Source organism: Tubulanus polymorphus, chromosome 4, assembly GCF_964204645.1.
Source record: "Tubulanus polymorphus chromosome 4, tnTubPoly1.2, whole genome shotgun sequence".
In the NCBI taxonomy this organism is placed as follows: domain Eukaryota; kingdom Metazoa; phylum Nemertea; class Palaeonemertea; order Tubulaniformes; family Tubulanidae; genus Tubulanus; species Tubulanus polymorphus.
Window position 1 is genome coordinate 922,206 of NC_134028.1, and position 27,960 is coordinate 950,165.

At 42.6% G+C, this 27,960-nt stretch overlaps 1 protein-coding gene across 1 annotated transcript; it reads right to left on the bottom strand.

Moving 5' to 3' along the window:
- LOC141904721 (guanine nucleotide-binding protein subunit gamma-e-like) lies at window positions 1–27,769 on the bottom strand. Its single transcript, XM_074793361.1, has 2 exons — window positions 27,659–27,769; window positions 1–517 (listed from the first exon to the last, which is right to left on the bottom strand). Exons 1-2 carry the CDS (start codon window positions 27,745–27,747, stop codon window positions 409–411), a joined length of 198 nt encoding a protein of 65 aa, XP_074649462.1. The 5' UTR covers window positions 27,748–27,769; the 3' UTR covers window positions 1–408.
- Window positions 27,770–27,960: the final 191 nt, after the last annotated feature.

A 27,960-nucleotide genomic window follows, 5' to 3' on the forward strand; every position in this document is an offset into this window, starting at 1 on the left:
CCGATATAAAAATCCATGAATCGCCACTATGACTAATGTTATATTATATCTAGAATTGGTATTCATCTGTATCGAGGTTTTTCAATTAGAATTAACTTATGTTTCCATATAACATTTCATATTATGTCTAAACTTTGTTGTTGGAGTTGTGTAGTACATAATGAAGCAACGATAGATTTTGCCAGATTGTCACTAACAAATCAAAATCAAAGAATTGTTAGTTACAAGCGATGTTTACTCTCGAAAGTCTCTCTTTTTGATGTAATCTCCTTTTGGGTTGCTGCTTCCTGGATTGTGGTTCGTAGCTTGATGGTTTGTTGAAGATGTGATTTGTAGCTAGATGCATAGTTGGTGTTCTAAAATCAGTAGTTCATTCTCAATCCTAGATTTATGGCGTATTGAATATTGTTAGACTATGGTGCATTTACTTCTTTCAGCCCAAGGGTTATCCTTTTTGTCTTTTGGCGGAGTCACCAGACCGTCCTTGGCCAGGTTTCCTTGTACGAATTGGATCATGCTGAAAATAGAACAAAATATCATTTTTATAGATTATTGCTATTGACATCGATAAAGCGTGGAAAGCGTTTTTTGTTTTCACGTCGTTTTTTTCCCCGATGACAAAAATTACGCAATATTAATTTCTATTCACAGCCGATGAAATATTGGCACCGACATCAAACAATCAGCAACCCCAGCGCGGTTTTAGAATAAATTCATTAAGACATCTTCTTCGGGCAATGCTCCAAATATTTATGTAAACTTTAAGGACCTCCACAAGAACGAACAAGAACAAGTAACGTAACCGATAGACAATATCTCAAACTCGCTCGCTCTGATGAAATGGGATGAGGTGAAACGCGAGAAACGAAGAGTTTCTTTTTATTGGTTATGACAATATTACACATGATGGACGTCGAAGCAAACAAATTATGCCTTTGTAGATTTTCGAAGGATTATTATGAATTCTAGTACTGGAACATCGCAATCAAAATTCTAATATAGTTTATTCCTGTCATCTACAAACAGTGATGGGTTTATTGAGAACACGACGTAAAGACGTAATTTAACAAGTCGACCGTGGATCAAGTTGCAATGATGAATATGAACTCTGAAGCCGCCACACGACAAACTCGTTTATCGCTGATAAATATGTTACAATCTGTAATACGGTCGTCAACAACTCGTTATGGTTACGCGTAACTAGTTACATGTACAGTATCCCGTACACAACCGTCTCCACACTCCCTTCCACTCTCTCCCCCATCACTCCTTTCCCCTCTCTCCCCCATCACTCCTTTCCCCTCTCTCCCCCATCTCTCTCACTCCGTTCCCCTCTCTCCCCATCTCTCTCACTACCTCCCCCTCTCTCCCCATCTCTCTCACTCCCTCCCCCTCTCTCCTCATCACTCCCTTCCCCTCTCTCCCCCATCTCTCCTTTCCCCTCTCTCCCCCATCTCTCTCACTCCGTTCCCCTCTCTCCCCATCTCTCTCACTACCTCCCCCTCTCTCCTCATCTCTCTCACTCCGTTCCCCTCTCTCCCCATCTCTCTCACTACCTCCCCCTCTCTCCTCATCTCTCTCACTCCCTTCCCCTCTCTCCCCCATCACTCCTTTCCCCTCTCTCCCCATCTCTCCTTTCCACTCTCTCCCCATCTCTCTCACTCCGTTCCCCTCTCTCCCCATCTCTCTCACTACCTCCCCCTCTCTCCTCATCTCTCTCACTCCCTTCCCCTCTCTCCCCCATCACTCCTTTCCCCTCTCTCCCCATCTCTCCTTTCCCCTCTCTCCCCCATCTCTCTCACTCCGTTCCCCTCTCTCCTCATCTCTCTCACTCCGTTCCCCTCTCTCCCCATCTCTCTCACTACCTCCCCCTCTCTCCTCATCTCTCTCACTCCGTTCCCCTCTCTCCCCATCTCTCTCACTACCTCCCCCTCTCTCCTCATCAGTCCCTTACACTCTCTCCCCATCTCTCCCACTCCCTTCCCCTCTCTCCCCCATCTCTCCTTTCCCCTCTCTCCCCCATCTCTCCTTTCCACTCTCTCCCCCATCACTCCCTCCCTATTTCTCTCTCCATCTCTGAGATGAAAATATTATTCCCCAATCGTGCATCCATTCTACTAGGAACCCGCTCCGTGTGTGTGTTCCACGTCAGCAATTATTGCGAAGCTGATAACGGTTGAAACGACTGCCTTTTTGACAACGACTAACACGAACATTCTCAAAGAACAGTAAAGCAACTCGGAAACTAATTAATCTGCACAAGGTTGGCTGACTCTGCGTGCGAACAGTAATTAAAAATAGCAGGGCAGACGCAATGCAATTACCAGTGTATGTAGTTACACGGAATTCGGCGATAGCAAAATTAATGCAGTGAAAAAATGTCCAGACCGAAGGGAGAGAGGGAGAGAGGGAGAGAGGGTGAGAGGGGGTAGATAATCTGATTAGTACATACTCGGTACTAAACACGTAAACAATTCATGAAACACCCATCACCAATTTATAGTTCCACGTGTAGTCAGGTAGGTGATGGTGATTATGTTGATAGTACTGAAGTCCAAGGTGTGACTTGACCTCTGTCAAACAAACGTATCAATTGTATTTTTGGCAAAAGCTGAATTTTTGACAAAATGAGAATTCTACATGCACTGTTAATCCTCGCTTGCCAAAGGCTTGCTTAGTTGCCTTCCACTGATGCGAATAGCAAACTTATTGAATAGTTTCAGTTTTTTAGTTCCTCGAATATCTCTCCGGCTCTGATTGGTCGGTAGGTAGTGGTATCGCGCCTCACCGGACCCGCTTAGCGATTACTGGCTAGTTTTTCCCGATCTGGTCACGTGTGATCTCGATTAACAGACGGCAGACATAACGGGATGATGTGCGGATGTTTTTTGGCCAAGTCATTCACATCCCTGAGGGAAACAGAGTCAAACAGAGTCAAACAGATACGCGCTGACAGTCTATAGAAACCAGAGGAAATTATCACAACATCCGACGCGCGATATGGAAGCCACAAATACCGAATGAAAATGTCATTTGCTCACTGCTATTTTTCTAGGTCTGTTTCGTACAATTGCGTCGTCGTCAAAGACATATTATATGATACCTTATAATATGCAAAAGTCTATTGACGCAACAGACAGACGCATTTTTACTGGAGAGATGTAAAAACCGAAAGACATTTTCTATCTCGTGATGACAGTTTATTAGATTCTATCCGAAATTCTAATACGTTTTATGCGTTCTTTTCTCGGAACACTTAAACGCGCAATTTTATACGTTTTCACCGCCATTAAGAACAAAAATCTTCGAATGACTGAATCTCAGACGGTATTGACAATAACAACGCGTTTTACAGTTTCAAATTGTCGAATATAAACGTTATTTATGATAGCTGCGTTTAGCAATTAAAGTTTCGTCAGACGTCTCTCGTTATTCGCGATCGTCGAGAATTATGGAAATCAGTAGGACATACGCGATCGATTATAGAGTGGCGATCGACGACACTGACTGAGAGGGGACCGATCGTGTGCGCCGTGTGCTGTAACCGTCATGGATCATTAGGGAAATCTCTAAAATTATCCGATGCAGCCGTAGTTCAGTTTATCCGTCAATCCGACAGTCATCATTCTGTCTGTATTCATTACGGTAAATACATTCGATCATCGACCGGATTTAACAACAGACAGTCAACAGTTCAACCTCTGTCTATCAGAGAGTTTGTCTCTTTCCCTTTTCCTCCATCTCCTCTCCCTCTCTCCTCTCGACCCTCTCCTTGTCTCTCTCTACTCTCCCCTCTCGCAATCTTTCGTCCGCACCCCGCACCCTGTCTCTCTCTCCATCTCCATCCCCCTCTCCCCCTGGCTTTCATCACAGCGATGGAAATTCTCTATAATGAATTCTTGACGCGAATTGTTTCTATATGACTGACCACCTTTGAAATTATAAGACGGTCGGTATTCCTGAGTAAGGTCTACGGAGCGTGTTACCTAAGTGTGTTGAGTTCAGTTGACATATCAGTTGTGACGTGGCAATTTCGCGCGGTGAAATGGCGACATTCCTTGCGAACCTATCTGTCAGTTTGATTACTTACTGTGATGTGTCTTTACGTGTAATTGTGTGTATTTTTTATTTCGTACGGTTGGTTTTTTTTTACACACCGACGCCAAAACGAGCGCGCACTCGACAACGCCACGTTGTATTATACCTATGGCTAAAAGACACACTTTGCTCTTTTAAAAGGTTAGAATTACTGGTGGCAACGTTGGGTTTGACATTTGACAGCATCGAGGAGGGAAGTGAAGAAACAATGATGAAACCGACGCGAAGGCATCTGATATATTGTGATCTTAGCGCGGAATTCATCTCGGAAGTGAAGTAATCGAGTCAATCAGACACCATATTGCCACGTCATAGCGCTTTGGGCAGTGAGCTGAATATTGATTGCAGTGTCCGCACCGTGTCGTCTCTAATTCATTGTTTGTTTTCAGCTCAATAGAAAGGGCTTTAATAATTGTGAACCCGTCGATCATGTGTTGAAATCAATGCTATATTCATTCGATGCTATGCTTTGATATCTCATCAGTGAGTTATAATTGACGAACCTATTGATATTGATCCACGCTCTTCTTCCTTATCAATTCCAATAATTCGAAGCAGCCTTGGATCGAAGGCTATCGAATTCTCAGTAGATGTCAACGTGTACCAGAATATCCAGTATTTCAGCAGATGATGTCAAGGCCAAGTTTAAACTAACCGCGATATGTTATCGGTATAAGTGATTGAATGCGTGAATAAATGACCTATAGTTGCTTTTTGTTTTAGCCCGCCCGAACCGTTTCAGCCAGAACCGGTTCAGCCCGAACCGTTTCAGCCCGAACCGGTTCAGCCCGAACCGGTTCAGCGCTCATAACGTGCAATGTACGTATCTTACAACGAAGGTCTATTCGATTTTAACGATTTAAATTCAAGAAATTACAGAGCCGATATAAAATCGATGGTTCGGCGCGTGTTCTAGGTTTTGGTGTCATGTTCAGACCTAAATGAGGCAGTTACCCCAAAAATTCATCAGTTTATTAAGACACATGCAATAGCACCTTCCAACTAGGAACATAGAGTTACAAAATACGTTAGACATGAAGTTGATTCTGTGATGTATAAGGGTCCTATCACGTGTATAACTCATGATTAACACTGATTCAACAAAACGATTTTCTGTCAAATGAAACGTAAACTACAAGTGTCTTTGTCTGCGCCCTTGTTGTAGTAAACAAGCGAGATTTCTCTCTCTCTCTAGTGACGCGTCCTGACTAAATGAACCCTCGATCTAAAAGCTTTTTTCACGCCAGTACCTGATTTACGCATACAATGCTGCTGAGTGATAAAGAGGACTCGTTCTCGTAGTTTGAAGGACCCATCGTTTTATATTCGCATAAATACATCGATTCATGAATATTCATTGGCTAGTGTTGGTACTGGCACTTCAGATTATATGAGCACGTTCAATATAAGGTAGTAATGAGACAAGGAAGGCCTCCGAGCTTAATTCTTTCAATATCGAATTCCAAAATACAAATTTGCCAAAAATATCAGATTGCTGAAATTTTAGTCTTCGCATAGCGATGGCAAATGGAGCATTATACATGATGCAGGTCTATAGAACAAATTCAGCATAACTTTGAATATAACTGATTTTTTATTTGAGTAAATGCAAGTTCCTCTGTTTGGTGGTCGAGATGTCCAATTGTGGGTGGTGTCCCCCCCCCCCCCGGAAATTGGCTACGATATCATGATATTCCGGGATTTTCAAAAAGAGAGCATCGGAGTACCCTGATTTCACGGTATGGAAGTTGCCCGCGATACCATCCGGTTCGAATCCCAGCCGAGGTAGGATAATTTGAGGATTGGTCTTTACCGCAAGTATCTTTTTGATGAAGTGTGTACCTTTAACGCCAGGTAGCGTGTTACAGTTCATATGCTTTGATCTATCTACGTTTTTAATCATGTTCCGTTCGCCGAGTTCTCCATCCACAGTTGCTAAGGGCACCGACGGGACAATGTAACGGAATACTATGAGAGAAGTTATCAATTTCCATCGTTTGTCAGCTTCCCAAAGAGCTACAGAGGCTGTCTCCCGACGAGTAGTATGATATACGGGAACCTGTGTCGAAACGACTACCGCGCGAGAGCTTCAAGGTTACTCGTATCATTCCCAAATGGGAATAAACGCTTTCGATATTCTATGCAGTTGATTTATGAATCTGTCAATCTGTATTTTACAAATCGTGTTGGCGTGTTACCGCTTAGAAACCGCTTCTCAAAACGATAAAATCTTTGATAATTCCGCCGTTAGTTTCGATGTATTTCCGTCAGCAGATTTACTGGGTATGTTTGGACGGGTCACGTGACTCTAAAGATATACAAGTTCCAATCGATGACACCTCAATTTCAACACATATCCTCCGCGAAAATACCATCAGGTTTTTATTATCAACCGAACGTCTGTTTAATTGAACTCCTCTGGGGTAAAACAACCTCCTCACACTTTCCCTTAAAAGCATCACGAGAAGGCGTGGCATATATGCGCTATATAGGTAAGAACATGTTGCCATGGTGATTAAAAACTAGTTCCCTCTTCTTTTTACCGATAATGTTGTTTTCCGCTTCTTGGAATCTGATTTCGTAGAAAACCGAAAAACGGCTGAAATTTAACACGAGTTTGCGCTGCATCCAGTGGGTGTGAAGTATCAACTAGAGTTTGTGGAGATACAGGCACCGTTTCTGTGGCAAGCGAGGATTCTGTAAGGATCCGCCAGGTGGTGTCTTCATAGTTTATTCCACATTTCAATTAAATTCGAATCAACTTTTCCCGTCATTAAATCAATTTTCAGTGAAATCTATACCAAACACTGAGTGTGAAAGCGAATACTGATGACTGATGACTTGTTTGATTATATTTGGATTTAGGGGCTAAAAAATCCAGTTCAAAGTTCATTGTTCAAATCGTTGATGAACCAAGTGTATTGTTGCGCCATCTGGTGTGTGTGACCGATACTTCATTGAGATGATTACCACCATGAATCGCTAGGTTTTTTACGGTTTCTTGAATTCCTCACCAGACCTGTCGACACTTAAACACCATTCTCTATAAACGACACACCGACTGCGCATGTGCCGGCTGTATCGTTCCGCTAATCAAACTGTAATGCGGTTTATTTGGAAATTCAAATAAATCGTGACGTCTCCGGAAGTCGTTATTTAACGGTAAATACAGCGAGCAACTAAATTATCAAACATACATCACAAAGCGTGATTAGGAATATATAGCTGTCTCAGCAGTTAATGGGAAAATAACACGAACGGTGCTTTAGTAGTCATCAAGTTTTAATGGTTCTCTTGCTGCACATACGACGATCTGTCTTTAGGATCAACCGGCTTCGCAAAATGTGCACGTAGCATCCAAGGCCACGTAATTGAACAACGGTGGCTCTTTCCTACACAGGAGATGCATTTTTATATTTCTTCCAAACTACTTATACAAAGTGTAAATTTGAACACGTTTTCTGTTCGGGTCCGATGGGATTTTTAAAATTCAGAAATCTATCGACATTTTGTCGAATATTCATTCTATCGATTGAAGAGTATTCTCGGAGGATTCCATTCGACAATACGAGTGTATGAATTCATGTTTTCCTTTTTTGTTGTCAAAATGCGATGTAAATTGCGAGATGGAAGTCGTATTTATCGGGTCAGGCGCCAGTAGGTTTGTAAATACTGAGGGTAAGTTCTGGATGGAGTATGTTGACTAGGAGGAGCGATGAACCGGACGTGTACTTCACGGCACCGTTACCGGATAATGATTTTGTTTGTATAATCATTTATTCAGCTGCCTGCTCTTCGTTACCTTTCTGTCACACTCATTAAGTGTGATTTTTAGCGGCTTAGTTTTTCCATCTGCACCAGTGACATTGCTAACCCTACGGCCGATGGATTCGAATTTCGGCCAAAACATAGAATTACTACTCTAAAACTTGTATATAGTTGACAAATTATTTGAAAGCAAATCGCACAATGTGTCTCAGGAAATTTCTGCGAAGCGTCCCCCGTCTCTGCTCCGAGCGAAGCTTCCTTCCTCCGGCCCCGGTCTCTGCTCCGAGCGAAGCTACCTTCATCCGGTCCCTGGTCTCTGCTCCGAGCGAAGCTTCCTTCCTCCGGTCCCCAATCTGTGCTCCGAGCGAAGCTTCCTTCCTCCGGTCCCTGGTCTCTATACTGGCCTTTACCGTGTCATCATAAATTCAAGTGGCTGTGTTTGACTTGTAAGTGGTTATACGTGATTCACTCTCACAGATTGGTGGTCATTTAATTTAACCGTCGACTAATCAGATTTACCACTGATAATTAAATCGGTGCAGTCGACATCACAGACACCGCAGACACCGCAGACACCGCAAACACCGCAGACACCGCAGACACTGCCAGCTGCACCGCGCGCGGCCACCAGTGAAAATATCTACAACTCGTATCCATCATGTACATCATAATTAATGAACGGATACCGATGGTGCTTGTGCTGCTGCTGGTGCTGGTGCTACTGCTGCTGCTGGTGGTGCTGCTGCTGGTGCTGCTGGTGGTGCTGGTGCTGGTGCTTGTGCTGGTGCTGGTGGTGCTGGTGCTGGTGCTGCCGTTACTGAAGTTGATCGGAACTGAAATATCCGGCAACGTTTGAACTGTTCAGATTTATTGACTGGATTTCTGATGGACAGAGTATTGATTATGTTAGCCCCTTATGTTATAATAACTTGATTGAACTCGGCATGTATAATTATAATATCTCCGAGTACCTGCGGGGAACTGCGGAGAACCGAGCGGAATATCTGTCGGAGTATCTCGGAGAACCTCGGAATATCTCGGAGTATTTTGGAATATCTGGGAAAACCTCATCGGAGTACCTCGAAGTATGTCGGAGTATCTCGGAGTATTTCGGAGTATCTCCTCGGAGAACCTCGGAGTGCTACGGAGTAACTCGTCCATTTCAATCAAGTCCACTAACTTTAATCTTGACGAATGATATGATATTGGCGCCTTTACTGAAACCGCTGACACTGTGTTAATCAGCGCTAGACCGTGAATCCTCTCCCCCTCTATCCCCCCTGTCTCTCTCCGTCTCGCTCTCCCTCTAGGGTTTTGATGATCGATGTTTAGAACTATTTTAATTTTCGAAAGGCCACAGCATCATCAGTGTTGGATTAATGGATAAAAATGATACCACTCGAGCAACGTTTTTTTCCACTATTAATCCTAGTCGATCTGTCATCACTGTATCGACGCGGCGGCCCTGTCCTAAATAACTACTTAATTAGGCACATTGAAGCTCGTTGCATTCAGCCACAGTGTGGTCCTGTCTCTGGTCCACTGATATATTGATACATTCAGCCACAGCGTGGTCCTGTCTCTGGTCCACTGATATATTGATACATTCAACCACAACGTGGTCCTGTCTCTGGTCCACTGATATATTGATACATTCAACCACAACGTGGTCCTGTCTCTGGTCCACTGATATATTGGTACATTCAACCACAACGTGGTCCTGTCTCTGGTCCACTGATATATTGATACATTCAACCACAACGTGGTCCTGTCTCTGGTCCACTGATATATTGATACATTCAACCACAACGTGGTCCTGTCTCTGGTCCACTGATATATTGATACATTCAACCACAACGTGGTCCTGTCTCTGGTCCACTGATATATTGATACATTCAACCACAACGTGGTCCTGTCTCTGGTCCACTGATATATTGATACATTCAACCACAACGTGGTCCTGTCTCTGGTCCACTGATATATTGATACATTCAACCACAACGTGGTCCTGTCTCTGGTCCACTGATATATTGATACATTCAACCACAACGTGGTCCTGTCTCTGGTCCACTGATATATTGGTACATTCAACCACCACGTGGTCCTGTCTCTGGTCCACTGATATATTGATACATTCAACCACAACGTGGTCCTGTCTCTGGTCCACTGATATATTGATACATTCAACCACAACGTGGTCCTGTCTCTGGTCCACTGATATATTGATACATTCAACCACAACGTGGTCCTGTCTCTGGTCCACTGATATATTGGTGTTTGTGAATGATGTAAAATTGCCTGAGTAGATGTAAAGGGAATTAGATTACGGGAATAGGTCGATAGAGCACCAATTCGCTTCCTTTTCGGTGCCGTGTCATTTTGTATGTTAAGAACGATTTATGATTGATAAATAAATGCGAGGCGCGTAGGAGACAATATGACAACTGTATTTACACACATCTCCATCCATCAATTCCCGGGACTCGTCTTCCTGGGACGCGTGGAGTCGATATAGCGATACTGCTAAACCAGATCCTTCTCCTTCTGATGTTGAAGAATCTCTAACAAAATACAACGAGCCAAAAATATGACACGCTAAAACTTAATTAGAAAATGCAGCTCGCTGCTATTCTTACTGCGGCATGTGAGTAATGAATTAGTTGTTATATTTAGGGGCAGCACGTGACGGTCACAGATCGCTATGTCTACTGTGGCATGCGAGTATTTGATATTCGCGCAGCTAGTCTGTAAAACGTGCGTCTTAAAAAATTTTAAGTCAAAAATGAATACGCGAAAGTAATTGTCATTAAAGACGAGACGTAATTCACGGTAATAAAAGGTTTCAACGCGTCTTAATGAAGTCTCTGTAAATCAGGGGTTTAACTGGCTTAGTGCACTGGGGAACATGAGTTATACAACCGTGGGGAAAATTAGTTCGCGAGAGGATCCATAGATTCGTTACACGCTTTTCACCAAGAGCGCCTTCTGAAGTGGATATTTTTACCTCAGCTAGGATTATGGTAGAGTCACTTCGGCTTTCGCCAATAAATCGTTGATCTAATATAAAACTATTGAAAAGGAAAATGAATGACCTTTTATGAAACCTATAAATCGATACAGTGAATAAATGTCATTTGCGATCGATGTCACTTTCAAAAAGGTCTCCAATAAGTAGAGCAGTTTTTTCCCGTTTATTTGAAAGAACTGAAAGAGATTGGAGTATAAATAATTATTAAAGGCCGAGGAGTATGGATGCTAGTTAACCGGGTGGCAAACACTTGAGATCGGCCGTCCCACTAACTAAAGTATCTTGTTTATAATGTTTAGAGTGAGCGAGGTTGGCACACAACAGAAAAGCAGGTCACACACAGTTAAATTTGACAAATTCATAAAAGTTTTCATATCAAGTTCTAAACTAATTTTAAGTAATCTAGTCATAGTGGGAATGAAAATCTGATGCTAGCGATCTTTTTTTGAAGAGATAGGGCCAAGATTAAAGATTTTAGAGACATTTCAATTTTTTTGAAAATCATTAATTTTTATCCGATTTCGATGAAATTTGGACACAACATTGATGGTAGATAGCTAAACAAGTGTACGAAATTTCAGACTGATCCATTGACCATGAAAAAAGTTTTGATGTTGCCAAATTTTGGTACTATGAATGAGGCTATGTTTTGTTTATGTATACTGATGACTATAGGTATCAAATTACTGTTCATGTGCTCTGTGAGCTACACTAATTCACTGGATAACTCCTCCCTCTATGTCATTCAAAGATTCAAATTTTGAAGGAAATACCAACTAAAAAGCTTAATTTCTCGTAGAGGAGGGCCTAAAACACATTTTTGACTGCAGAAATGAATATATTACACATTAATACATATGTCTGACAAAAAGGAGGGTCCAAATCGGATAACTGACAGAGAAAATAGGAGAATTCCAGTTTCAACCGTTGGAGCTCTCCACTGCACTATTGCTTCATGGGTACTGCCATCTTTGACATTGATTGGGCTTTTATACTGCTCCTCGGCCTTTAAAGGCGATGGCAGTTATTTGTGAATAACGCCGGGAGACCTGCGTGTACATGACTGATAAGGGTCCACGCTACTGTTTATATAGTGTTTATTTACCAGACTCGATCGGGTCTTTTCAAACCAAAAAATGACTGCCACGTAAATTGAGCGTTTCTTTGTCCACAAAAATACACCGACCGAATCCATGAATAAACTGGTTGTAAATAGTTTATCGGTCGGTCACCAAGGTTACCTAATGGTGGTGATAAATTTGATGATTGTAATACGGTGAATACGAGGGTCATGATATACACGATTCACTGACTGCGTGATTTAATGTTATCAAACACGGAAATCTAGACCAGTGCTATCTGCGGAATCTGGGCCGCTATCTGCGGAATCTGGGCCGCTATCTGGGAAAGACCAGTGCTCTCTGCGGAATCTGGGCCGCTATCTGTGGAATCTGGGCCGCTATCTGGGAAAGACCAGTGCTATCTGCGGAATCTGGGCCGCTCTCTGCGGAATCTGGGCCGCTATCTGGGAAAGACCAGTGCTATCTGCGGAATCTGGGCCGCTCTCTGCGGAATCTGGGCCGCTATCTGGGAAAGACCAGTGCTATCTGCGGAATCTGGGCCGCTATGTGCGGAATCTGGGCCGCTATCTGGGAAAGACCAGTGCTATCTGCGGAATCTGGGCCGCTATCTGCGGAATCTGGGCCGCTATCTGGGAAAGACCAGTGCTATCTGCGGAATCTGGGCCGCTCTCTGCGGAATCTGGGCCGCTTTCTGGGAAAGACCAATGCTATCTGCGGAATCTGGGCCGCTATCTGTGGAATCTGGGCCGCTATCTGGGAAAGACCAGTGCTATCTGCGGAATCTGGGCCGCTCTCTGCGGAATCTGGGCCGCTATCTGGGAAAGACCAGTGCTATCTGATGAATCTGGGCCGCTATCTGGGAAAGACCAGTGCTATCTGCGGAATCTGGGCCGCTATCTGCAGAATCTAGGCCGCTATCTGGGAAAGACCAGTGCTATCTGCGGAATCTGGGCCGCTCTCTGCGGAATCTGGGCCGCTATCTGGGAAAGACCAGTGCTATCTGATGAATCTGGGCCGCTATCTGGGAAAGACCAGTGCTATCTGCGGAATCTGGGCCGCTATCTGCGGAATCTGGGCCGCTATCTGGGAAAGACCAGTGCTATCTGCGGAATCTGGGCCGCTATCTGCGGAATCTGGGCCGCTATCTAAGAAAGACCAGTGCTATCTGCGGAATCTGGGGCTATAGCGCAATCTGGAGTATCTGTGGCTAGTGCTATCTGGGGAATCATGATTTTGATGTCACTGTTTGCTAGATTTCAAAGCAAAGCTCAAGCAACTATTTCGGATTCTTTTTTCTTTTGTTACGCGAAATTCTGTATGATCGGATTCAAGGTGTTTCATCAATGGCTATCCTAAAATCAGATGATTATTAAGTCGAAATGCCGAATATTAACTTGATCGTGGGTAGGACTGTTATTCTTAGCGTAGGATTTTGAAAGGACCTTTAAATGTAGAAGTAAGAGATTCGGTTGATAGTAATGTCAATAGGTCTGACACTGCACAGACAGTGTCACCAGCTGCTGCTGCTGCTACTACTGCTGTTGCTGTTGCTGTTGCTGCTGCTGCTGTTGCTGCTGCTGCTGTTGCTGCTGCTGTTGCTGCTGCTGCTGCTGCTGCTGCTGCTGCTGCTGCTGCTGCTGCTGCTGCTGCTGCTGCTGCTGCTGCTGCTGCTGCTGCTGCTGCTGCTGCTGCTGCTGCTGCTGCTGCTGCTGCTGCTGCTGCTGCTGCTGCTGCTGCTGCTGCTGCTGCTGCTGCTGCTGCTGCTGCTGCTGCTGCTGCTGCTGCTGCTGCTGCTGCTGCTGCTGCTGCTGCTGCTGCTGCTGCTGCTGCTGCTGCTGCTGCTGCTGCTGCTGCTGCTGCTGCTGCTGCTGCTGCTGCTGCTGCTGCTGCTGCTGCTGCTGCTGCTGCTGCTGCTGCTGCTGCTGCTGCTGCTGCTGCTGCTGCTATCGCTCGAGTTCAAGCTTCAGATTCCAGATCGTTGCATTCTAAACCTCATTAAGTCGTCGTAAAAGCGATTAATTCGTGAGACGGAATCGAGGGTTTCCATCGTAAATGCTAATAGCGGGATAAGAGTGAGTTTTTACTAATAGTAATTAACTACTGCTCGCCCTACTACCCTCGAGTTCACTGTGGAATAAACATCGGGCGGCAGGAGAATGGACTTATGATCGACAGAATACACTGGGAATTCGATGGCTGAGTGCATGTTATAAGGTCTACTGTACAAAATCAAATCCGTCGAAATTTGGCGGTGTTAATAAATGGAACTGGAACTCGAATCATCAGACCTCTAATTCATCCTGTGAAATTGAATAAAGTGATCAATCACAGATACAGATAGACAGGCAGACAGACAGACTGTCCGATGTCTGTCTAGTTGTCATGCCACGAGCTCTGTTTGAAGTTAAACAGTGCATATAAACCAATTAACCATTTTTAGACTTTGAAATGTAACAGTGACATTAGTAATCGACGTGGGAAATCATTGAGTTAAAGAAACAATATTGCAACAGAGCAGCAGAGGATCTACTTTATAAATAATAGAACATTTTATAGTGGTTTCCTCCATCGACTGATTCACACGCTTTACACAACACTGATAGTTCACAGAAATGCGCTGTTTTATGAATTAAACACGATGGATGACGTTCCATTCTTTACTCATCCATATTACAACTCACACTGGTCTATTACTCGTGCGTAGTACATGTAGCAGTTCATTGAAAAATAGATAATTGCTTTATTGGCAATTTTGAGAACTTGACTTCTAAATGAGATACTGGGCTGTGGTTTCTACCTAGTCATCAGTCAATGGACGATTACTTGTTTTTTCCATCAATCAACACAATACAATATGACGGAGGTCTCATAAACCCAGTCGAGCAACTGAATAGTTAAACTCGGGTTAAAGTTGTCGTAGCTGGATCGATTGTTATAACGATGACTTGTACAAATGAAGGATTAGTAAATCGAATTGAAAATTCAAATTGAGACTGAAAAGATTCGATGACTGTAAGTCGTGAATATGATGATAGCGGCAACTACAACAACATAGCGAGTTTAACGACTGTTTCACCGTTTAACCATTCGTGCTATTCCTGTTCGAAAACGGCAATCTTGCGATCATCTTCTTCAGTTTTAAACACTTCACAAAAAGTGTGTAAAAATCTTCTTTGATCGATCGCGCGATTGATATGAACAATATTGTTAGGTTTAATCACCCGTTCAGCGCGTGACTCTGCCACACGTATGCCTGGAACCTCCACAGGAGATCTATTATAGCGAGACTTTGATCTTTTTCATAAAGGCGTTAAATATGCTCGTCTTAAGTAATACGAATCTTGTCATTTAGATAATTGGTGTCTCTAGTTCTTGGCAACAGAAACGAGTTTGAGCTGAAAGGTTCTGCCGTGTTTGGTGCTCTATCTAAATGGCAAATTGTACGAATTCAATTTCCTCATTTATAGAGTTTTGAATAGTGTTCGAGCCCAGCGGGTAACAGCCACTTTCAGTCAATATTAATATATCATTGTTTAATCATTGTATGAAAGTCGACTCCGAGTAGCAAACAAGACGCCATGCAAGCATATCCATTTCCGGTGGTAAGGCGCCGCACGCGAAGCGCCTTTCACGGTACTAATACTCGGTGTGGAGCTGAGTTATATTGTACTAATTACACGTCGATTCCACATGAATAGTCACCATTGAAACTAGTTTTAAATAGTTAATTACTATTCATCGTAAAAAATTTAATGACACTACAGTTCAGAACAGGTTGTACGACACGAGTTGTCACAGTATTGCTAGAGAAGTGGTTTTTCAAGTTTCAAATATAGCTTTAACGATGGGTTTGATAGTGGATAATGCTTCTCTTGTCAGATATTCGATAATGTACGCTCATTAATATAAAAACAGGAGGATTCACTAGTGCTCTGAACATCATCATCCTGATGCGACGTATCCTGCCTGAATCGGGTAACGTTTCTATGATATTGTACCCATTCACAGTTGCAATTAACGACCTTCTGCCGGGTATAATGTGGCTTTTAAAGATTTAACTACTGCCGACACTGCGGGGGTCATTGCCTTGTCAAGCTCTTCATTAAATTTCATCTTCCGGCTACTTTCAGCGTCCTCTCGTTCAATAAGTGATGTTGTTGTCGTTGCTGTCGTATTGTGATGTGTTAAATTGAAACGGGAGAACGTTTAATTCAATATTGACTCGCGTGAAAGGCAATATCGCGCGCTTATTCACAACAGCGGAAACTTTATATCCTATTGGACGCGATATGAAGTATTAAAGATGTGATTTGAATATTAGAACACCGATGAACTATTTGCTGCCACGACCCCGAACTTGAGCCTGGAGGACCATGCAATAACGCTTCAGCCTGAAAGCTACAGGCCCTATGCAGACATTCAAAACTTATTCACAATATTCTCCCATTTTGGACCGTCGATACCTCCCGTGTTCAGTGCTTCACCTGACACATTATCAATTGAAAATGAACAATACAAACACCAGACATTTTATCAGCACACTTTTAAAAATCGAATGTCCACACTTCACTAAAGAGGTAAATGAGTTGTGGTTCTAGGCTGCGGACCGATACCCCTGCTACAGGTCTATACTAATTATCATCACGCATTTTCTATATATATATAGCACAACGTGGCGATTATCACTGCAGGATTCCCTGTCATGTGACACGTCGGTAAAGATGGCGGCGAAACTACTGCGAAATGCCCGGAGCGAACCATAATTGTATTGTGCCATGACGGATCTGAATTCTTGGCTAATGCGCCATATTTTCTTACACATAAGTTGAGTTGGTTTGGTATTGCACGACGCCCGAAAGGCAAACGCAGGAATTCATTGCTTGATTCTATAACCAGGGTGTAACGTAGGTATTCACGCATAGATAATATAATGATTAGATGGATGGAACAGCCTCCGGTTGTCTGCAACCATCGGCTACTTACCGCAGTTTATTTATTGTTGCGCTGAACACAATGAGACACACACAAATTAAAGACCACGGTTGTGACTAGCATTAAACTTAGTTAATCATTGCATTTGTTTACGTCACAACCGGTTTTAAACCATCTCTAAACCTGGATCAGTTCGTTCTAAAAAAATCGCGTCTCAACAAAGTATCGCGTCTGAACAATTTTGAAAGAAAGACTAGAAAGACAAGAACTAATGATATTTCGAAAGGGCGCTACAGGCAACAACAACACTGACGAGTTTAATTCAATGTTTAATATCGAGCTAATAGATTTTCGATCGAATTTTCAATCAATTGTGGAAACGCTTCGAGTAAATCACACTGGGGAAAGTTTCGTAAGAAGACTCGTAAAATTCCTATAAATCCTGTTAGACAGAAACCGTAAGAGTGGCAGTAATCGATTTCTCCTAGCGCCGTTTGGATTTTGTAATAGTATGATTTTAAAAAACTGATACCGCGCCACGGGAGGAAAAGAAAACATGGACAGACATGGAAATCATCGGGTAGATTCTCATCCGTCGAGTCGTCAGCGAAGAGAGGCAGAATTTACAGAGCATCAATCTTCAATTTGAGGAATAACTGTTGGATCATTTAACACGGATCTATTACACGAAGAATTGCGCCGAATCGCGTGCGAGATCAAGTTTTTCGATATGCAAAAAATTAATCGTTGAAAGGGTAAAAAATGTCTTGCTTTTCTTGCTTCTACGATGGATCTTTTGATAAGAGTCTTATAATAATTTTGCGAGTAGGAAATTAAGCCGACTTGGCGCAGCGGTGGAAAATCAATCTATTTCCCCCGTTGAATTTTAGTTGATGTCGTCCTGTGATCTGCTTTGTCGTGTTTCTTAATGAAAATACAAAATCCGCAATTTATTTCGCACAGATTTAACGCGGGGCAGGAGGCGAAGCTGCCACGAGAATCGGCTAATAACGTTTGGAAATTAAATTCTATTTGACACTTTGTCGCTAATCCTGATCCGGATCCGTCATGTTTTTCTCATTAACAATGCCACATAAAATATCCACTTTAGATTGAATTCGCAGTTTGTATTGCTGCGTAAACAAGCACACCATATTTGGAATTACGGTTGTTTTTCCCTAGTGCTGTGATTGGTTTAAAGATGACCACATATGCATATGCAAGTAGCTCAAGCATTGGGCCTAGTATCATCACTCATTCACCTGATGAAGCTTATATACATTAGAAGCGAAACATCGCGCGTCAAATAAAATAGTTAACCTAAATAGTACTACTCTTCTCGTCTCAACTCGTCTCGTTATTCTAAACCCGGTTAACACCAGGACCCAGTTCCACAATCGTGAGTTCAGATTTGACTCTGAGTTAAAACATTGAAAATGAACTAATTTTAACTCAGAGTTAACTCTAATTCACAACTGTGGAACTGGGTCCAGGCTACTCTACGAATCTTATATGATCATAGTTAGTGATTGGTCGAGAGCTGACCACCTGACAGTACGTACTCGGGGTAGATTTGGGCCCTCGCTGTTTCCAAAGGTTTAGTATGACGTGCCCCACCTCGTATGCACGCTATACTTCCATTAGTTTGTATAGAATAAAAAGAAGATCTTTCATAAATCGAAAATCAATTTCCTTTTAAATCGGGGATGTTGTTTGTTTTTTGTTAGAAAGGCAACACACACACGCGCGTAGCATCGTGTAGTACAATCAACTAGTTGTATTAAATGGATAATAGTTTAGTGTTGAGATGATTGCCGCGGGGATACAACCATCTACTCTACAGTCAATATCTCATCCATTTGAGCTCCTCTTTTTGCTTACAGCGAATACGCGCAGCATTCTACGTTAATTCGAAAATCAATTTGTAAAAATGGAAAACGCCACGCCGCCATTTTATAATTTGAAAACGAAGCCAATTGTAGTAGATTTACGGGCTACATTATTTTAAATCGCATAAATATTAATGATAGAATTTCCTGAATGTCTATTAGTAGGCCCTAGGTCCTCCATTCTAGATATATATATTTTAGAATAAAGCACGATCTCCTTTTCGAAGTTGTGACGCGAAGCATTCTAATTTTCCCGAGCGACCGAATCCTGTTCGTTGTAAAAATCTAATCGATTTAGGAATTTTAACGAAGAAAGATCGCTCGCATTACTCCGACACGTTTCATGAAACTGCGTAATCAATTGTTATTCAATCTATAACAGGACCCGCGGGAAATGAATTGAAGCGGCGAGCATTAGAATATTGTAAATAGCTCATGGAGCTCACATACACACCCACACACACACACAAAGATCGATAATATTCATCGATTGTGTTGGGTTCGAACCCAATTTTTCATAAGCCTGATGTACGTGAGGGTTACATTCAATCTCCAATCGAGCTGACTACAGCAGTCTCCGATCGAGCTGACTACAGCAGTCTCCGATCGAGCTGACTACAACAGTCTCCGATCGAGCTGACCACAGCAGTCTCCAATCCAACGAAGCTTTCAAGTGATGATGAACATAAGATAAATGTTAAAGGTCTCAAATCAAAAGACAACGATGAAGCTCAGTACGGTTCAGAGAAATGTGTCAGTGTTAGGTAGGACTACGCTAGGATTGTATCCATTTCTAGGACTGGGTGAAGGGAATGTGACGTGTCTTTCATCCACCTCCTGTTTAAGGTTCTTGTAGCATTTATTCGTACAGTTAGTACAGAGGACAGTTTTAGAATGAGATTATTGACGGTTCTACCTCCTGGTCTATCGGTCGAGGATGAGAAACACGACTCCTGTAAGCAGGCTCTGGCACGTGAGGAGGGTATAATCTTATCGACGCAAAGATTACGTGTGTATCAGGTTCATGCCTTTCTAATTTAGGCCTACGCAGCATGGCGGCGGCTGCGGCGTGTGGTGTATTAGGCCTACTACAACTTCTTTCATCCTACGAGCAATTATCTAACTAATAATTTATAGATATTAGTTAGATAATTGCTCGTTTCATCGGTCTTAAAACATATAAACTGCATACTGACCACACCTATAAAACAATGGCTGAATCAATGGCCGACTTAAAGCTCGTAATTGGTCAAGAGCTGGCCAATGTAATCACACACTGTTTTCCAACCATCTTGGGTAGAACATGGACTATGGAAGAGTCCATGGGTAGAATTTATGCTCTTTTTGTCCAGTCTTCATCGGTGTTTTGTAGTTACCAGTGAAGGCTCGCTAATTTATAGTCTAAATGCAGTCGCCCAGCAGCAAACAGATCACTGGTATCATTTTAGAAATAGTTCAGTTGTTCCGACAGTGATACACACACACTGCAAGAGCAAGACGAATGACATCATACGCTAATTGAGGATGTAATATTGACAGTGTGTAAGTCTCACGAAATCAGTAACAATAATTAACCCTGCTTCATGTCGACAATTCATTGATTTCCAATTTCAAAGCAATAACTCAAAGCTCTCGTGTATATACATCACAGGACGGGCGGTGATCTGATAATCCTACATAGGTGATCACCAATCTCCTATACACGAGCAGCCAACAGCCCATTCCTACAGCCAATAATCGAAATACTGGCGGCCTGTTCACTCACATCAACCATTTGATACAGTTGTACGTAGTCATCAGTAAATGCATCGATCTTTTCCACTCATCTGCGCAGGAAGAAAGAATCGACGTAAAGGCGACCACCACCGACCACACAGAACATCCAATCAAATCAAGCGTCCTTTGATGCTACATCCGGTGAAAAGAGGTCCTCGAAGATAAAGGTAGCAGCAGCAGCAGCAACCAAAGTTTCCGATTTTTTTTACTCTCTTGTCGTTAGTCGCACAAATGAACGAATAGCCTTAGAGATATCTCTAGATATTTTGTGCATCGAGTACTGTTCAAGTATAGACATGGATAGATTTTCAGGCTGTAATTGGGTGACCTAAGTATCAGTTGCTAGGGGTAATGAAACTGGCGCGGTTGCTGCTACTAAATGACACTTCAATGAGAAGAGTAGTCGCGCCTTCAGCTCGGGATTCGAGACGCCAGAATATTGTTATAGTCTATGTAAAACACGTTCGTAGTGATCCCATGTAAAGCGTAGAATGAGTTGATATAATATAGAACTATGATAAAAACTGATTATGGTAAAAACTTTAAAATGTTCCTGAAGGGTTATTTTCTGCCTCACATCTTTAAGCCGGGCCCCGCGAGCTAATGAATGCATCGTTACGATAGCAAATGATTAACGAATTGACGTAAACGAGATGTTTTTATCAGATATTGTGCAGTAGAACATGACAGGTTGAGGGGTTGACTGAAGCAGTGTTGAAGCCAATGAACTGCGGTAGGGAACGAACCCGTTTACACAAAGCCGAGGAAATTACATTTGAACAACTGCCTCATTAGAGGGGAGCAGGCAGTGGCATGTGTGGCAATAAGTGACGCTGTAAACGTGAGACTGTTGAAGTACATACGGAAAACGTTGATAAATTGCTCTTTCACAGACCGGGCACATAAACACACATAACTCAATATAGCGGCAATTTTTATCAGCAAATCAGAGAAGGAGTTATAGTAAGAACCCCATGAGATCAGTCTCAGGCCATTTCTTAGAGCCAATCTTACGACTAAAGACCAGTCATAAGATTTAAGACCACATTTGGACCTACGTAAGTCACGACTGCGCAACTGGGTTCAGAATCCAGTTCTCGAGATTTTGGTTGCTTTAATATCAGAATATTGTCAAGTTAACCTTTTCCCATTGAAAGTACTTGAAGCTGCTGCAGTTGCTGCTGCTGCTGCTGCTGCTGCTGCTGCTGCTGCTGCTGCTGCTGCTGCTGCTGCTGCTGCTGCTGCTGCTGCTGCTGCTGCTGCTGCTGCTGCTGCTGTTGTTGTTGATGCTGCTGCTGCTGCTGCTGCTGCTGCGTGTGTTGCAGCTGGTGCTGGTGTTGGTGCTGATTATCATGCAAAACGAATCATCACCGTTGAAGAATCTTTCGCGTGCAACAAAGGCTTCATGCTAATAGGATGCAAAGATAATTCAAACGATTGTTATGAATAATTCATCCCACGGCAGAAAATCAGGCTAAAATCCTATCCATCCCCAACAATCCTCTTTACTCGCATAAGCCTAGGGTATTGTTGATCTAAACCCTCAGCGTGCTATGTATATGATGTGTTCTCTCGATTAAACAGGTTCCATTAGTAGCAGCAGCCGCAGCAGCAGCAGCCGCAGCAGCCGCGGGTTCTCTATATAAACATATAACACTCATCAACTTAATGTTTGTCACCTCTATCTCTCACTCTCTCACTCTCTCACTCTGTCTCTGGTTTGTATCGTGAGAAAGCGGAGAGAGTTCGGTGACAAATATGAATTACGATGCTGATCTTCACTCGGAAGTCAACCTGTACAACTTTACACCGCAGCAATCTCTTCACATCTCACTCGTAGTCAATGATCTACAATGATCGCTTTGACTCTCTTATCTACAGTAGACTGCGCACGCGTGTCTAGAATGGATCTCACAGGACCAATAAATTGTCACCGAGGCTGCGAGGGTCGGAGTGACGATGGGTCGTCATGGCGCGAATTCGAGTTGAAGAATTTTAGATATTTTGTCACAAGGGGCATGGGATAATCAGAGGCAATCGACTCGTATTTTCTCAAGCAAACTACAGGTGTGATAGCACCATTGAAAGCGTTTTAACTAGTGCCATATTTCCTTTCAGTAGTGGCCGGAATCACTGCTTTTAGTGGGCACAACCCGCCTGACATTTTCACATAACAACTCACTATTTCCTTTCCGTAGCTGATACCTGACGACGTGGTACTCATGAGCGGTCAGTGTGTATGTGATGTTGTTACGGATGTGTTTATGTCGCTCGTAATGATTTCCTGCGCTATTAGGTCAGGTGCTGTAAAACAGGTAGACCCAATTAGCTCGGCTTGTCCATCCATTAGAGCGACAGAGACAATCAGACCATCTGTCACCATCTACGAGCTTTACAGGATGTTTCACTACTTAATGTAAAAATATCAGGTACAATAGTTGTAAACCATAACACGAGAAGTACAGATACTGACACAGTTTCTGATGCTGATACTGATACTGGTGCAGTTACTGCTACTTATACTGATGCAGTTGCTGATACTGGTACGACTAATTTTGTTGCTGAACCTTCAACATGCCCACTAGAAGCACCTACTGAGCCAGAAAAGAGATCTACCAGTTTAACTTGTGCCGGTGACGTAGTATTGAAGGAAGCAATTGGCACCGTCTGGGGGAGGTTAAAGCGTTCACATAACTGCAGAAACCGTTGTCGGTACACAATTAACAACACATTGTCCACAACCCCTTGAGGAACGGAGGTTACCGTTACACTGTCCTCCAACGTTTTCAAACTTTCTCAATAACTAGTCAATACTTATATGTACCATCAGCCTGTTGGAAGGGTTGGTTTACAACGTGCACCTATTTTACATTATCTCCTAAAACATTTATACACGTGAAGTTGTTGTCGGATACTGCACGCACGCTGTGCAGGAAATACAATACTGATTTACCGGTCTAGTTTACAACTCGATATTATCATCTGTTTGTACCATCGATACTCGCCTAACAACTCTTAAATAACAACAAACGAGTTCTCGTTATTATAATCATGGATGTCTCTCTCGTGCCCATTGAGTGAATCTGCCAATATTCTCTAGACTCCTTTCCTCCCAAACACACTCGTATCTATGTCCAATACATGGAAGGTTTTGTTGTCTTACACTGGTGGTAATAACTCTGAGAAAATATCATCGCGGGTATCCTTTTTCAGGGCTAGGTGAGAGAGAGGCCAGACTTCTGGGCCCATTGCGACTTGATAAGCGCTCTTAAAAATCCTTGTTAGCGACAGAACAAAAGATTGGTTGAATCTAAACCCTGATTTTGCGACTAGCTCTTATATTGCTGCCACCAGCATTCATCAAATTATCTCATAAAAGATGTTTCTTTTTTAGATGGTTACTTTTTGATAGAAATAACGAACGGCTCACGCTATTTTATAATCGAAAATTTATCATTTTGCCCCCGGCTAAATTCAAGATAAGATGAATATTTCAAACCGTTTTCAGCAACAGTAAAGAAATAACGCCCGCGGTGAAAAGCATGAAATTGCCGAGGTTCTGAATAATCAGTGAATTCTTGTCGCAGAAACATTTTACAAAATTCATCAAACCAACCACAATACAAGACATGCAAGTTAACGAGATGTTAACTGTAAACTAGTTGTTTCTTTCAGTTCTTAATTGCCATTACATTCTTAACATTATCCATGTAACTAATCCCTACTAGCAATTAAGCTTAAAACTGTGGCGCATCTATTTCAGTATTTTTGTTCATTTTCAACAGTATTGTCATTTTCTACTATGTATTTAGAAATGGGATTAAATGTAAGAAAGTGATTATTAGTTGTCATCGTCAAGAATTAACCAAACCTCTTTCTTGGCCCATTTGCTCACGGTCGAGGCCCAGAGCCCATTTGCAAAGTCATAGCTTACAGACAAGTCTCATAGGTCTAATAGTCAATCGAACCTCATGACCCGGTTTATAAGCTTAGACCACTTTTGGATTTAGATCGCGACTGCGTAACTTGGGCGCAGGACTAGTTTTTTATACGTTTTATACGTTGTCTAAGCCATGGTGCAATAGGCTCCTATAGATCCAGTTCACCTGTTGTAAGTTGACTCGTGTTAGACTGGGTCCTGATAATTAGTTTTAGTTAAATGTCGTTCTACGTCACTATAAGCACGGCATAGTTTACGTATATTCATGATCGTCTGTCGTGAATTATTGCTGTCACCGGAAAGACAAGATCAGATATTGAAAGATGTGGCTGTTGCTGATCTATGCTTTATTCATAAGCGGATTCAATAGGATAAATCAACGGTGATCTGAAAGTAATGACAGTTACTGCTGCTGCTGCTGCTGCTGCTGCTGCTGCTGCTGCTGCTGCTGCTGCTGCTGCTGCTGCTGCTGCTGCTGCTGCTGCTGCTGCTGCTGCTGCTGCTGCTGCTGCTGCTGCTGCTGCTGCTGCTGCTGCTGCTGCTGCTGCTGCTGCTGCTGCTGCTGCTGCTGCTGCTGCTGCTGCTGCTGCTGCTGCTGCTGCTGCTGCTGCTGCTGCTGCTGCTGCTGCTGCTGCTGCTGCTGCTGCTGCTGCTGCTGCTGCTGCTGCTCCTCATCGCGGTTATAAATAACAAATAATTCATTGTAGTCTTTCTATTGATGCCACCAGATTTTAATCGTTTTTGCCGCTTTGAATTAATTCTATCATATTGTCAACGGTGAAAGGTATTTTCAATCGTTTTATATATTGCTGCTGCTCACATTTTCCTCCTCTTCTCTCTCTCATCCTCTTTTTTCTCTCCTCTCCTTAGTTCTCTTCTCTTTTTTGGAAACAGCATCCCACGAATACTCTTAGTAACTTAACCACCTATCTATGTGGTCTAAATAACCTTCATTTTCGAAATTCTGTCACAAAACCCAATTTGTTACGTAATACATCATTAGGTATTCCATGTCGCATTCGATAATACGATATTCGTCATTCGATATTCGTTATTCGATATTCGTCGTTCCTGGTAGAACTTATCAGCGATCTCTAATTCTATTGTGGAGTTGTTTGGCTTCGATTGGCGACTAAATACGCAGAGCATTTACCAGACCGGATTCGGGTTCGATTAGAACGGTGGTCTCTAAAACGTCGATAAATTACGCGGCGGAGATTTGCAATTCATATATGGAAATTACATAATCCAAATTGAATCTTCTGTTCAGAAATTCTTTGTGGTGGACTAATCAATGAAACTGGATAGACTAATATCATATCGAGTATATCTGCGTGTGTGTAGTTTCTCATAATTAATAGTCGGACGCGATAAGGGACGCAGTGATCGTATCGCCGCTAGTATTTACTAATGGTAACACACGAAAATCTATATAAGCCATATTTCATATCATCCTATTTTCCTATAATCTCCTTACTATATGTTTATCCCCAATCAAATGCAATTCTTTCCTTTTCCTCTTGACGCGTGCAATACCGACCGGCACGGCGTTCTCCTGTGCGCGGATTAGACGGGGTTCTACCTGTATCCATTCATTAGCAGAAGTTATAAAGCTAAAATAAATGCTGGATAATCGCATTTGAAAAATATCGTTTTAATGCAAGTTCCATTTAGCTAATTAATTGTTTTAAGTCAGAACTGAGAGTACCTCTTCACGTGACACCGATGATGTCATATTTGCGATGAATGCGTGCGCACTATACTAATATAAAAAACGTTACTAACGCGAGTCAAACAGTGTTTGTAATTATTTCCAGGTTGTATCGATGTGCTACAAGTGAACAGTGTTAGAGTCATCAGTATAAATGATCAGAGTAAACTATAGTTAATGAAACCAAACACGACCGAGTTATTACTCAAACATATCGTTAATTAACAACTCAAACACGTACAGTTCACTGTGGAGTCAGGAGAGCCAGGAGAGGGAAAGGGTAGGGGAGAGACGAGAGGGAGAGGCGAGAGGGAGGAGAGGGGAAAAGCCAGGAGAAGGAAAGGGAGTGGAGAGCCAGGAGAGGGAAAGGGAGTGGAGAGCCAGGAAAGGGAGTGGAGAGCCAGGAGAGGGAAAGGGTGGGGGAGAGACGAGAGGGAGAGGCGAGAGGGAGGAGAGGGCAAGGGAGTGGAGAGCCGGGAGAGGGAGATGCAGAGCCAGGAGAGGGAAAGGGGGCGGCAGGAGAGGGAGAGGGAGGGGAGAGCCAGGAGAGGGAGAGGGAGAGGGAGGGGAGAGCCAGGAGAGGGATTTTATTTCTCACGCCTCAGATGTATAACTGGTTGGTTATTTGTTTAGCTCTTGTCACAGTCTTTTCCGCTCGCTTTATTTTCAAGTATTCTATATTGTCGCGCGCACGCGCAATCCGCACCACATCGTTGACGTGTAGATGTTTGTTTTATCGAGATGGAACACAGTGAGTAGTGATACACGGCGTATTTCAGCTGATTCTCGTTATTCTCGTGTATAAAACAAGGCAGTTTCAGCATTAATTCAGCATTAGTTCAGATTTCATCTTTGAAACACTTCATGTAGCATTCCTCCCAATATTTCCTTTGTTTGTTTTTTTTTTAATTTACAGAACTCAACGACTTGTTTATCAAAAAAGATCAGAAAAATCTCTGCTCTACCAAGTATTTGCAAAAAACTGATTGAAAAATAATTATTTGCAAAAAGAACTCACTTAAACATCATGTAGGATTTACTATAGATAATTGAACTCTATATAGAAGATTTATTCATTGTTGTGAATTTCAAAATTACTTATAACTGACAAAACGTGCAACTTTAGAACCAGGGGCCACGGTAGATAGATAGATGTTCAGTATTCCTGAAGATGACTATTAGGATAAAGTCGGGACGTCACTAGCTAAAGGAAAATACTTAGACTCTATAATATCGTATCAAATAATATTTGAAAACTGGTCGAATTGAAGTAACTAGTAACTGAAGATGACGGTTAAGATAGAGTTGAAACTTTGAATATTACATTAACTGAAGGAACTTTATTTTTCATTCTTACTGACGGATTTTCTAAATTATTTTTACGCCATATGAACTGAGAGTGTTAAGAATAAAAGTGATAAAAAGCGCACTTACTCAGCTATGGACTCCGACAGTAACATACGATTAATTCCTTGCTGTCGCTGTAAAATATCTCGTTGTCTTTTCAGTTGATCTTTATCCATGTTGTAAAGGAGTTAGTGAAAGTTGTTATCCTGAGGAGCAGTAGTATATAGTTGTATGCGGATGTGACACTGGAGTTGCTGCAGCTGCTGCACGAGAACGATCTAATGATACTGTTTGACTGGAAACCGTGAAAGTATTGCACGACGTCACAAACTCCGGCGCCGACGCGACGACGCAGCGTCTGTTCTCCTCGCGACCGTGACCGACCGACC